The sequence below is a fragment of the Bos grunniens genome, chromosome 6 (genome assembly GCF_055505025.1).
Source record: "Bos grunniens cultivar Pamir isolate PY7600 chromosome 6, Bosgru_T2T1.0, whole genome shotgun sequence".
NCBI classification, from domain to species: Eukaryota; Metazoa; Chordata; class Mammalia; order Artiodactyla; family Bovidae; genus Bos; species Bos grunniens.
In genome coordinates, this window is record NC_141170.1 from 99,643,722 (window position 1) to 99,656,514 (window position 12,793).

The 12,793-nt window shown below is 38.0% G+C and overlaps 1 protein-coding gene and 1 long non-coding RNA gene across 2 annotated transcripts in view; one reads left to right on the plus strand and one right to left on the minus strand.

The window, feature by feature from the left end:
• LOC147371089 (uncharacterized) overlaps nucleotides 1–12,793 on the plus strand; it is a 71,317-nt gene that overhangs the window by 8,461 nt on the left and 50,063 nt on the right. The gene's annotated exons all lie outside the window — the stretch shown is intronic.
• Nucleotides 579–11,862, minus strand: GIMD1 (GIMAP family P-loop NTPase domain containing 1). Its single transcript, XM_086406957.1, has 3 exons — nucleotides 11,740–11,862; nucleotides 10,079–10,475; nucleotides 579–1,149 (listed from the first exon to the last, which is right to left on the minus strand). Exons 2-3 carry the CDS (start codon nucleotides 10,469–10,471, stop codon nucleotides 889–891), a joined length of 654 nt encoding a protein of 217 aa, XP_086263083.1. The 5' UTR covers nucleotides 10,472–10,475; nucleotides 11,740–11,862; the 3' UTR covers nucleotides 579–888.

Here is a 12,793-nt window from a genome sequence, read left to right on the forward strand (position 1 = left end):
CTGTGAAACCAGCTTCCAGATCAAGAAATGGAACATTACTGGAGCCTCAGAAGCCGCCCCGGTGCTTGCTTTCACTCTTCTACCTCCTCCCCACAAGGGTAACTTGGCTTCCTTGTGATTGTCACAGCAAAATAGTTTAATTTACATTAGTTTTGACTCTGACAGATCAAATCATAGCATATATACTCTTTCATGTCCGGCTTCTTTCTTTCAACATTGCCGCTGCTGCTGCTAAGTCACTTCAGTCGTGTCCGACTCTGTGCGACCCCATAGATGGCAGCCCGCCAGGCTCCCCCGTCCCTGGGATTCTCCAGGCAAGAGCACTGGAGTGGGCTGCCATTTCCTTCTCCAAGGCATGAAAGTGAAAAGTGAAAGTGAAGTCGCTCGGTCGTGTCTGACTCTTAGCGACCCCATGGATTGCAGCCCACCAGGCTCCTCCATCCATGGGATTTTCCAGGCAAGAGTACTGGAGTGGGGTGCCATCGCCTTCTCCGTCTTTCAACGTTACGTTTGGATAATTCATTGATCTTGTTACATGCAGTTTAGTTTGCTCATTCTCCTTATTGCATGATATTTCATAGTGTGAATATACCACAATTTGTTTATCCATTCTACCATTAGTGGACATTTGGGTAATCTCCAGTTTTTAGCTATTATAAGTAGTACTGCTATGAACATTTTTGTACACACGTCTTTTAGTGCACAGATATATACATTTCTTTTGGACATATATAATTATTGTGTCAGGGTTTGCCTTAGGAATCTTATTTTTAATTGCTAAACAGTTTTCCAAAGTGGTTATATCAATGTACATGCTCACGGGCAGCATACGGAAATTCTGATGGTCCACATTCTAAAACCCAAAGCGCTTTTCCTTTCACCCAAATCTTACTTAAAGGTAAGAACTTGGTAACAATTTTCTTTTACAAATTCTATGATTCTTTCCAAGATTTTTAGTCTTTGTTCACTAAGTGAGTTTCCTTTTTTATACTGGAAAATATACCTATGCTGAATAGAATTTAGTAGCTTTAGCAGTGTTTCGGAGGCCTCACGTAAGTATTCATCTTCATTGAACCCAGCCTCTTCTATTTTTTCTGCATGGGTGAAAAGAATGGCCGTGTAATTCATCCAAGTGTGGCCCAGAAGTTCCTGAAAGAGAGGAGATAAGTGGCTATTTGCTTTTGACTGTATTTCTCAAAGATGAGCAGAAGAGTTTTGGTTTAACACAGACAGTAAACAGACCTGTACCTCATTATGTTTCTAAAACTGAAATATATAATGGGAAGTGATGATGGAGTCAAATAATGTAAGCAAATGCAGAGAGATGGGTGGGCTTTCTTTTTAAAAAAAGCTAAGTTCTCCATTTTATTTTGTTGTAATTTGTGTAAATACAGCTTCAAAACTGTGTATTATCTGTGCTGCATGATATAATTACCTTTACAACATTCAGCAGTTGTACATACTTGCCTGTCAACCTGAATCTGTTAGAACCACTGAAATCCTTTAAGTCAGAGGACCTTACTCAGGAGAATGTCATATCTTTTTCTGTAGGAATATTGTATTATCACTAAAAGCATTTTCTGAGAATTTACAGTTACATAATCTGGTTACAATCTATCGATGAATCAGATGACATGTAATGGAAATGCTATCAAAATACAGTTGGTCATTTGGAACAACTACAAAATATTACTGTGATTCACATCCTCTTCACATATGTAGAATCAAACCCAATTTATTGGGTGACTTCCTCTAATGTGGGTGAAAAATATTGAATACTAGTATTCCTTTGTTTAGTAATACGTAGAAGTTGGTTATATAATAAATTCTTATTTGAATAGTAAAAAGCTGATGTAAAGCAGAAGTAATAGCATGTGGCAGATCATTAACACAGTATGAAAGGCATCTAGAAGTAACCATTTAACTTTTGTGAATATTTGCAAAGTTATATGAAATCATGACAATGCAACAGTAAAGTTCACTCCATTCCAAACACTCCCATTACAAAAATATTTCCAAAGCTGCTACTGTAATAGCAAGAGAAATATGCTTAGGAATAATTTAATAACATATCCAGAACCTCTAAAATTAAAAGAAGGGAGAACAACTAATATTTAGTGCCAGATATGCTAAAGCTTTACCTCTTTTGAAGTTCAACGTGATGATTTGTGGGAGATACAATTATGGTATGGAGAAACTAATATACAGAGGTTGAGTACAAACCTATACAGAGGTATTAGATTAATACAAACTCTAGTTTATAAAAATACTGAAAAATTGAAAGGTAGTTTGGGAAACTTTTGAATAAGTATGAGTCATAATATTCAACAACTGAAAAAAATGAAGAAAGGAAACAGAGGAAACAAGAAGGAAGCGAGGAAGGAAAGAATTGGGATATGTAAATCTAATATGAAAATATAAGAACTGTGGAACAATATACCTAAAAATTAGAAACATCTCAAGACCACAGTTACCAGTTATAACTCCTAATACAGTCTAACTTTTATCAGAGTTATTTATTTTCACATTCATCTCTATAACTTGACTGTGACTTCTTGGAAAGTCTGTGTCTTCCTATATCAATCAAAGCCTCTAATACATTGTGCACTCAATAAATATGTTGGATTAATTTGGAATTTAGACCCTCACCATCATCTTAAATAGAAGATTCGGGGTTTTATTTATTAACTTTGGTTCCTCAATTTTGAAGTTTAATCTTTGGGACACAAAATTGTAGTTTCCTGTGAAACTTCTCTTTTCTACTCTAGTTCATTTTCACAGATTTGCCTGTAGTCTGCACTTTCTGTTTTGTATTCAGAGGACTCTCTCAAGGTATAAGTCCCCAAATTTTCCTCATATCTGTCTTTGTACACCATAGAATAATTGTATGCTTCTGGTTCTTCTGAAAATGCCCTGCTTCAAGAAAATCCTCAGACATTTCAAGATCAGTACATTAGAGAATAATTATTTTAACGGGAAGATTCTAACTTTACAAAAAAGAGTTTTGCAAAGAGAGACTTTAATTGGCATATTTTATGTGCCTTTAAAACACAAATTGCCAACCTTTACCCCAACCTTTGAAGAACATAGCTCTTGTGTAAATCAAAGTATATGTGCAATGTCAACATCACATTTTAGCTAATAGTGACATAGCAAAATTAGCAGACCTCAGAGTTTTCCGTATATTCTGTGTACTCTAACACATCTCTTGTGGGAGAGAAGTCAGAGAACTGGAAAATAAATAAACCATACTGTGGATTGAATTGTAACCCCTTTCTCCAAATTGATGTTGAAGACTTAAACTCCAGTCCCTCCAAAGTGACTATTTGGAAATAGGATTATTGCAGATGCAGTTAATTAAGATAAATTCACTAGGCTGGGACTCTAATCCAATATGTCTTTATAAAACAGAACTGTGGACAAAAAACATGAATACTGGGAGAAAACCAGGTAAGCATAAAGTCAGCCATTCATAAGCCAAGGAGAGAATCCTTGGACACATCCCTCACTCTCAGCCCTCAGAAGAAACTCGCCTGCTGACATCTATTTCAGACATAGCCTCCAGAACTGACAGGCAATAAATTTCTGTTGCTTAAGCCGCGAAGTTGGTGGTATTTTTATTGCAACCCAAGAAGATTAACCTGAATGGTTGAAAAATCAATGACATGCTAAATATAATAGATTTAGGTTCTGAGAATAAGAAGATTTCTGGGCCATTTACACCAGAATCACTTAGGGTGCTTACTAAAAGTGCATCAAAATCTTCAGGGATGAAACCTGGGGATATAAGTTTTTAAAAGCTCTCTGGGGGATTTATTCTTCTGCAAATACTTATTGAGGGATCTACTTTGTTCCAAGACAAGGAATGGTACAAAACATGCATTTCTTGCTTGTGTATGATGGAAATTCTTGTTTACTAACTAAGCTTATGGCTAAGGAAGAGGGACACATAGGGAAAAAGTACATTTAATTTGTTGTCCTTGCAAATGTGATAGAAAATATATTGGCACTACAGAGGTAGACATTTAGTCTAATTTTGGGTGGGGGAGGTAACGTGGGGGTAAAGGGAGGGATCAGAAAATTTATCTGGCATGTGATGATGCCTGAGCATAGAAATTAGCAAGGAATTTCTCAGACAATAAAGACATACCAAGTAAAGAAAGTGATTGAGCATTACTGGGAATTGTATAGTATTGGGATTTTATTTTTAACAAGTACAACTATTGATCTTTCATCATTCTTGCCTCTAGAAGTTTCTCAAATTTAGTGCCATACCTTACATTCCCCAGTGCCTTATTGATGTGCTCATATTGAAATGTTTAATATAAGTTAATAAATAGCTACTGCCCTTAAGCTCCCTTGAGTGCTACTGCCAGAACTATTCTCTGGGTATTGGTTGATGCATGGGCTATATTTGTTATTAAATATTTATACAACATCGCCATAATACAAATTAATGTTAAATAAACTGGCTCGAGTGGTTCTCTCCTGAGTTATATATCATAACATAGAACTCTCCTCTTGCTCGGTTAGTACTTATTGCATTAAATGGTGTAACCTTCACAGTGTGTTTTTAGTTCCTGGCTTTCTATATTGTAACATGAACATGCCCTCCCTGCCTTTGTTTCCACCAGACATTTGCTATACTTTAAACCATAATATCATTCAGGAAAAATGAGTTAAAGCACCTAAGGGTAATAGATTTCTAAGCTTGACACCACTTACGAGTCCATGTGTTCAGCCACTGGAAAGTTTTTACATGTTGGTAATTATTTATGAAAAGATGCTCATGTCCTAAACTGTGAGAGAAATTGCACTTTTGAATTACCGCCAAAAATAGAAGAGAATGGTTGATTTAGCTTATATTCTTTAAATTGATTTTTGGCCAGAAAATAGTTGAATATTTGAAAGTAGTGTTGCTTGGTGTATAGTCATCATGTTAGTGGCCAAACATGTTCTCTACAGACCCAGAGAATAATCACGGTTGATTGATAGCTCACATAAAAATCCAAAAGAAAGATAGGTTAATGTAAGTTATCTGGTGTTAACAATTTAAATATAATACTAAGCTAGATGGAAAATTTATAATCAATCATAAATTGTTTGATTTCAAAGTGCTAATGGGTATGAGTCCATCTAGTCCTTTTGGGACAACTAGTTAGGATTTAAACTTTGTTTTCCAGGAATTGTGTTCATTTTCCCAGGACCTCACCAGCCCTGCCCCATTTGTTTGTGGTTGATGAAATCATAGCATCTGGTCTTTTTAGGGGGAAACTTTTAAAAAAGCCAACTATTACATCAACTGAGAAAAAAAAATTATCATGGATCAGGAGGACAATAAGGACCATTCTTTATGTTATTCCCTTATTCTCTTCCCACTTAGAGCACCACATTTTCTTCTTAGAGAGCCAAAGCTGAATGATAAGCCTTGTTAGATCAGATTTAGAGAAGAGTCAACCTTAGAGATCATCTGTCAAAATTGCCTTATTTTACAGATGAGGATATTAAGGCCTTCCTTGTGATACTAAATGGCTTGGCCAAAGCCACATTGCCGATTATTGGCAGACTTGGGCCTGTAACAGAGGTTCCCTGACTGCCAGACCCCTGTCCTTCGCACTAAATTGCGTCTTCTCAGTTTAACATTACTAACCCAGTGAATTTTTTTCCTACATTTTTTCCCTAAATTAATAAGGAAGTTCTTATATATCAGGGCAGTGTAAGTTTGATTTCACTCTTTTATGAAGCCTATCAAAATATTCCAAAGAAGGCTACAGATAATATGTCCCAATTTTAGAGTAAAACACTAGCAAAAATGTTATAGTGATCATAGGTAACGTTTATTGTGCACTTGACATGTGGGAATGTTTGAATTAATTTACCATTATGTTAATATGACATTCATTCCAAAAGTAACCCAGAAAACTATTATCTTTTCCAGTTTATCACTGGAAAGATTGAAGTTTAGAGAAGTTATTTGCCCAAGGTAACAAAGCAAGTAACTAAGTAGGAAATTGAACACAGGGATAACTTACTGCAGGACCCAGGCTCTTAACCTCTGTAATGTGTTGCTTGTATCTAGTAGTTCATTTGAATACGTTACTCATCACAGTCTAGATAGTGATGATGACGAAACAATAGTAGTGGCAATTTTCTGCAAACCTACTACAAACCCGCTGTAATTCAGGCATGATGCCAAGCACATTACATTTATTAAATACAGCCTTCAGAGCTCTCTAACATAGGTAAATAATCCCCATTTTATAAATGAGGAACTGAAGCCAAGAAAGTTGTGTTAAGTAACATCTATAGTCATGTACCTAGAACTGTAATAGACATATTTCAACTGAATCTGTGGAACAGCTAAGCCCATGATCTCTGTTCAGTATGTGCAGGTCTTGCATTGGTCTTTCTGAACCCCGTCTGTGTACACCCATCTATAACATCAGCAGTCAAGTTGTTCATTTGAAATCAAAATACTTGCTTGAAACCTGATTGTATACAGTAATAATACAAACATGATACCATGATCGTGGAAAGAATGTAATCAATTCCTGAATTCAATTCCTAGTGCAGTTTGCATGCTAGCACTTTCCTTAAGGAGACTATTACATATGCTGTGTGCTCGGTCACTCAGTCGTGGGCAGCTCTTTGCGACCCCATGGACTGTGAACCGCCAGGCTTCTCTGTCCATGGGGATTCTCCAGGTGAGAATACTGGAGTGGGTTGCCTTGCCCTCCTCCAGGGCATCTTCCCAACCCAGGGATCAGACCCAGGTCTCCCGCATTGCAGGCGGATTCTTTACCATCTGACCAGAGAAGCCCGTTATATATGCTCTGATCTATAATTTAGGGATTTTTTTTTTAATTCAAATTATAAGATTCAGATGAATCATTCCCTTTTTTCCCCATTTTGGGGAGACAACTCACTAACATCTCTACTGTTTTGCTGTAGATTAAGGAAGGCCTGACATAAAGAGAAAAGGATCATTTGAGGAACCATTTCAGTTGTCACAATTGGCAGCTTATAACCTCTCTATCGGAGAAGGCAATGGCACCCCACTCCAGTACTCTTGCCTGGAAAATCCCATGGACGGAGGAGCCTGGTGGGCTGCAATCCATGGGGTCACTAAGAGTCCGACACGACTGAGCGATTTCACTTTCACTTTTCACTTTCATGCATTGGAGAAGGAAATGGCAACCCACTCCAGTATTTTTGCCTGGAGAATCCCAGGGACAGCGGAGCCTGGTGGGCTGCCATCTATGGGGTTGCACAGAGTCGGACACGACTGAAGTGACTTAGCAGCAGCAGCAACCCCTCTATAAAATATTAGAGCACAAATTGAGAGATATTTAAAGAGACAACAGGGAGGTGCAGGAAAAGAAGAGGTCGCTTCTCTGGCACTGGCCTTGAAGACTCTTTCCATGGAGGGCATCAGTGCCCCCAGAAAGGGGGAAAGGCAAAGGCGAAGACAGATGTTCTGTTCCTCATTTTGCGTGAGCCAGGAAGAAAAAGAAATTCAGGGTGTGTCTGGAAGCAGAGGACCTTAACCACTCCTTCCTTCTTCCTAACAGCTGTGGGTCTTGTTGAATATTCAGACATCCTGCAGCTGCTCCCGGTCTGTGAGCACATCCAGATGGCTGCCACTAGTATCTGAGGCACCTTCAGGAAGAAGGTCATAAACAGCCAGCCTGTGCTTAGGCAGTCTTCACCCAGAGATCAAGGTGGAAGCCCAGAATAGGACTGCAGTGCCTCCAGGGGTCATGACCCTGCTGAGGATTACTAAATCTCTCCTGGGAGAGAGGTTACTTACTCTTGAAAAATTGTTCTGGATCTGAGTCTTTCCCTCGCGCATCTTCTCTCTGCCTTCAACTCCTGAATTGGACACTGACTTAAGGAAGGCAGCCATAAGCAGTGAAGGCTGCATGTATGCCAAATACCATTTAAAAGGATCAGAGACATGTATGAAATGAATTCACTTGTATAAAAAAAATTAGGGGATTACAACATAGTTCTGTATCCTAAAACTGGAAAAATCTATTTTCAAAATGTATGTCTCTTAAAATGTCCTTTTTTGGATCAGCAGAAAGAAAAATCTGGAGACATACGGAGAGAGGTTAGTTTTTGAGAAATACAGAGTTTACTGGATTACATCCATCTATAGCTTAAGTTAAATGTCTATTTAATAGCAGCTTTAAATGAATTTTTTAAGCTGCTTAAAAATTACACTGACAGTATAGCTCCAGGGCCCCCCTTTTGATTTCTACCAGAAATATTGTTGGAATGCTGGCTTTAATAGGTTAGAGGAGGTTCATGGGCTTTCTTAGATTTCACATTGTTTCTTAATTGCAATCATCTTTGCTTTTGTACAGAATATTCTTGATTTTTCAGGAGTTGGATGATGATTATTTTTTATACTCTTGTCACCCTAATTTTTTCCACTAGTTTTTTTGTGATTACACATATGCTTTTTTTTGTTTGTTTGTTTTAGGAACAGCTATAGTTACTGAAAAAGAAAATGTGTGTCTGTCATTTAGAACAGTCTTGTGTTTTTACTAGTTAAAGGAAAATACCTTTCTTTAAACCAAGGTATACTATCTTTCTAAGTGTAAAAAATTCTACATCAACATAATCAGAGATTGGACCAGAAACAGAGTAGCATTCATTCAAATTCATTTTGCTTGAAAATGTCTACTCTCTATTCTCCATGTAGTTTACTTTGGAACTTCTAGTAGAGATGAGATCTCTGAGTTAGGTCAATTAATGAGGCTACTGAGTAATACTAGTCAAGTTTAGCAGTTAAATTTGGGTGGTCCTAGACTAGAGAAGGCAATGGCACTCCACTCTAGTACTTTTGCCTGGAAAATCCCATGGACGGAGGAGCCTGGCTGCAGTTCATGGGGTCACTAGAGTCAGACACGACTGAGCGACTTCACTTTCACTTTTCACTTTCATGCATTGGAGAAAGAAATGGCAACCCACTCCAGTGTTCTTGCCTGGAGAATCCCAGGGACGGGGGAGCCTGGCGGGCTGCCGTCTGTGGGGTCGCACAGAGTCGGACACGACTGAAGAGACTTAGCAGCAGTAGCAGCAGCAGACTGGAGAATCAAGAAAGTAAATAAATGAACAAACAGATGAACCATTAGGGAAAGGTGGCATATGTTATTTTTATTCACTCTGAGGTCCCTGTGATCTCATGGCTGGCATGGAGCAGTTATTCACCCTACAGATGAGGCAAGCAAAGCTTCTACAATTCCTGATTTATTTCCTATAAATAAAGTATAAATCTCCCCTGAATGTTTGCCATGGTGTAGGTCTCAGTGATGCTTCCTCCACTGAGGAGTTATAGATTGCACTGTTTTGGCACTTAATGTGTTGTCATATACGTGTTTATCTATTTGTCTCTTCTAGACTGTGAGTGTTTTGAGGGCAGGGCTTATATTATCACTCACCAATCATTAAACTCTGCTAGTACTCAATATAGTGTTCAATGACTGAATCAGAGTGACCACCACCGCCCCCACCCCCCAGCCATTTATGGCGAACTGTAAGAGGTTGTCCCTTGTTGAAAGGATGCAAGTTGGTATTTTAGTTCAGTGGTTCTAAACTTGACTGTTTTAGAGAAATATATGGAAAGTTTATGCAAATACAGATAGGCAAGCTCTACTCTTGAGATTCTGTTTCAGTAAGGCTTGGATGAATCTGCATTTTTAACAAACAGCTCAGTTGATTCTGAGGCAGATAGTCTGAGACCACATAGACAATCAAATTCTCAGTTCTTAGGAGTTTGAGATTTAGTTAACCTAAGGTCAGTATCTCATTTTTGCTTTGTTTTCTTTTATAAAATAAGAAGTCATTTCCCAGTTATAAAATGACTGACTGAATTTCTCGAAAGGAATTTGTAAAAATTACTCTTGGTGGGAGAATCAAGTAATTTTTACCAGTTTTTTCCTATGTAACCAGCGCTTGTTTTAAACTACTTGTTTACAATACCTCTTTTAACCAGTTTTTCATAGTTCATTCCTATTAAGGTGATGCCATCCAAAATGGGAATAATGTCACTGGTGTGACTGCTCTTTACCTGGATCATTTGGACTGGGGAAGATTCTTCCTGTCCACAGAGAGGCACGTCTGCTCTCTGGACCAGCAGTGCAAGGTGCAGACCCTCCTGCCCAAAGTGATGTGCCAGGGCCTCCCTGACCTCCTGTCTCACGTGCTTCTTGCTCAGCCTGCTGTGCGGGTAACCTGGCGTGTCCAACACCTGGACCTGCAGAGTCACCTCTTGCCCTCCTCGACGCATGAAGCTGCGGAAGTGACAGCTGCGGCCCAGACTACAATCTCTGGTCACAGAGCATGGAGCAAAGCTGCTGTGGAAGTCAGTGCTTCCCAGAATAATGTTCCCAGCAGAACTTTTTCCACTTTGAGTCATGCCAAAGAGGGCCAAGTTGATGGTCATCTTGTTGGAGTTCATCATGGCTCTGGGTAAACAAAAGCTCAGCGTAAGAAGTCAGGCATCTCCCCTCAGCCAATGTAAGGCTTCTTAACTGGCCTAGAGCACCCCAAGTATTGCCTCGGATTTGCTCTCCCCTCCTTTGTGTCTAAAGCATGGAGGAGCACACCACTAAAGCAGAGACACCCCAGTGACAGAGGGAAAGTGGAAATAATAGTAGTAGTTTACACTCAGAGAGGACAGAGAAATCAAATACAGATAATGAAAGGAGGAGGAAGCAATAATTGTAGGAAAATGAGGAAAAGAATTACATGAAGATAGTGTAAGCCATGTTTAGGAGAACCGTGTTAACTTATCAGTGTGATAGGTGAGTTGGTTTAATGATGGGTGCTGAGGTCTCTCAGTTCAGAAACAAAGATAGCAGCAATATTTGAAAATGATTCACTCTTGGTGGAGAAGTGGAAACAGTACAGTGGAAGAAACAGCCCTTCTTGCATTTTAAACAGTGTTCTCCCTTCCCCACTCCCTGCCTCCCCACCCCTTGAATATACAAGTGGCATCTGCAAAAAATCATCTTTCCTGACTTCCTGAATGCTTCTCTCCTATGAAACATGAATAATATTAAAGGAGGACTTCTGTTTCTGTTTACTAATTTTTTAACAACTGGGCAACGTTCTGATGAAAATGATTACTTTAATTTCTGTTATGAAATAATTAATCATTTCCGTGGTTCACCATAGCTCAGTATTGGCTCTTCAACAAAGGAAGGAAAGACCAGCACATTGTACAGTTCACTTAGGAGGGAGGAGAACCTTGGGAGAATCTATTTCATTACAACACCCCTAAAATGTAGTTATTTTTGTGTATTTTAAGGTCATCTGTCATTTTCATTATATCGATAAGGCAAAGCTACTGGCCAGTCACCAAATATACTCAATCTGTTGATTCAGAAATAAAGACATTGAAAATTGCATATTTACTATTTTTGCTTATAACTTGTATTTTGACTATAAAGTTCTATGTGCCTCTTTCTTTTCCTCTAATGCCTCTCACCTTACTCCCTCCAGACCTTTATATGAACATGTTGAAGGAAACTTACACCCTCGTACGAACGACACTCACCTCAGGAGTCCCTGCAGATGACCCCATCCCACCTCACCCAGCTCATTCAGCTGTGGCAGCTGCGCCATAGCCACTCAGATTTCTTTTTACTCCAGAATTAGATGTGTAATTTTTTTAAAAAAGAATTAATTAATTATGGAATCCCAACCAGTTTGCTCTATGTCACGTACCTTTTCCAATCTTAAAAATGCTTGTTCCAGAGACTTCCCTCAAGCTGCTATGGTTGTTCGGTATGAACTTCAACCTTCTGACAGTATTACTGTACCACTCTGAGACTGATACTGTATGTACTTTATTTAGTTAATCTATTACCAGAATACTTTCTATAAATGATTAGCTGTCCTCCTCTAATCAGCATTGACTTTTTTTGTCACTTGAGAGATATGTAATTTCAATAGGTACTTCCTGAAATTTCTATTTCCAGGATTAACTTATTTGTTTAAGATAATTGTTAATAGGTAACAATTTATCATATAGCCTAATAAAATGCAATATTGGCAAGTGTAAAATAGAAACTAGACATTTAAAAGCAAAGGTCACAATTTTGTCCTTTGTAATTGACATATCACTAATTCATGAAAATTTTCAACAGATATGTAATATACATACAATAGTATTGACTTCATAACAGTATTTAGTTCATAAATTTAAAAATTCTCTAAAAAACTCTCTTGGCTATTTCCATGCAATTGAAATTTATTATTTTGATATGATCACTAGCATGATTATATCAACATATACAGTTTCCATATCAATTAATGATAGCATATTTCAGAAAAGTACAATTAGCTACAACTTAAAGCCATGTAAACTTTGCTTAAAAATTGGGTTTTTATTTTATTATTAAAAGCTTAAATTTGATTTTTACACTTTTTAGTATATAAGCCACATTTACCAACATAGTTAGTGTATAAGTTGTAGAAACCTTTGTTTTGTTATATTCTGGTTCATCTTCTCCTGTACCTCTCAAAAAGTCTGTGAAGTATGTACTTCTGCATGAAGGAATCTTGGAGACATCTGGAATGACTTATGACTTCATAAGGGCAGAAAATCTTCCTGTGTGGATATGACAAAGAAAACATAAACTGTATTCATTCATCTGAGAAGCACATTTAACTTTTGAATGAAGCAGAAAGAGCCTCCCCCAGGTGGCAGTAGCACCCTGTTTCCTAAAAAGTTATTTTGAACAAGAATTTATTTTCATTTTCTTCCTCAAAGCGTAAC

Coding starts and splice junctions, on each gene's coding strand:
- GIMD1 (XM_086406957.1), bottom strand. CDS start 10,471: ATGATGAACTCCAACAAGATGACCATCAACTTGGCCCTCTTTGGCATG. Junction 1,150..10,078: donor CCCCAGTCCAAATGATCCAG/GTAAAGAGCAGT, acceptor CCTCTCTTTCAG/GAACTTCTGGGCCACACTTG.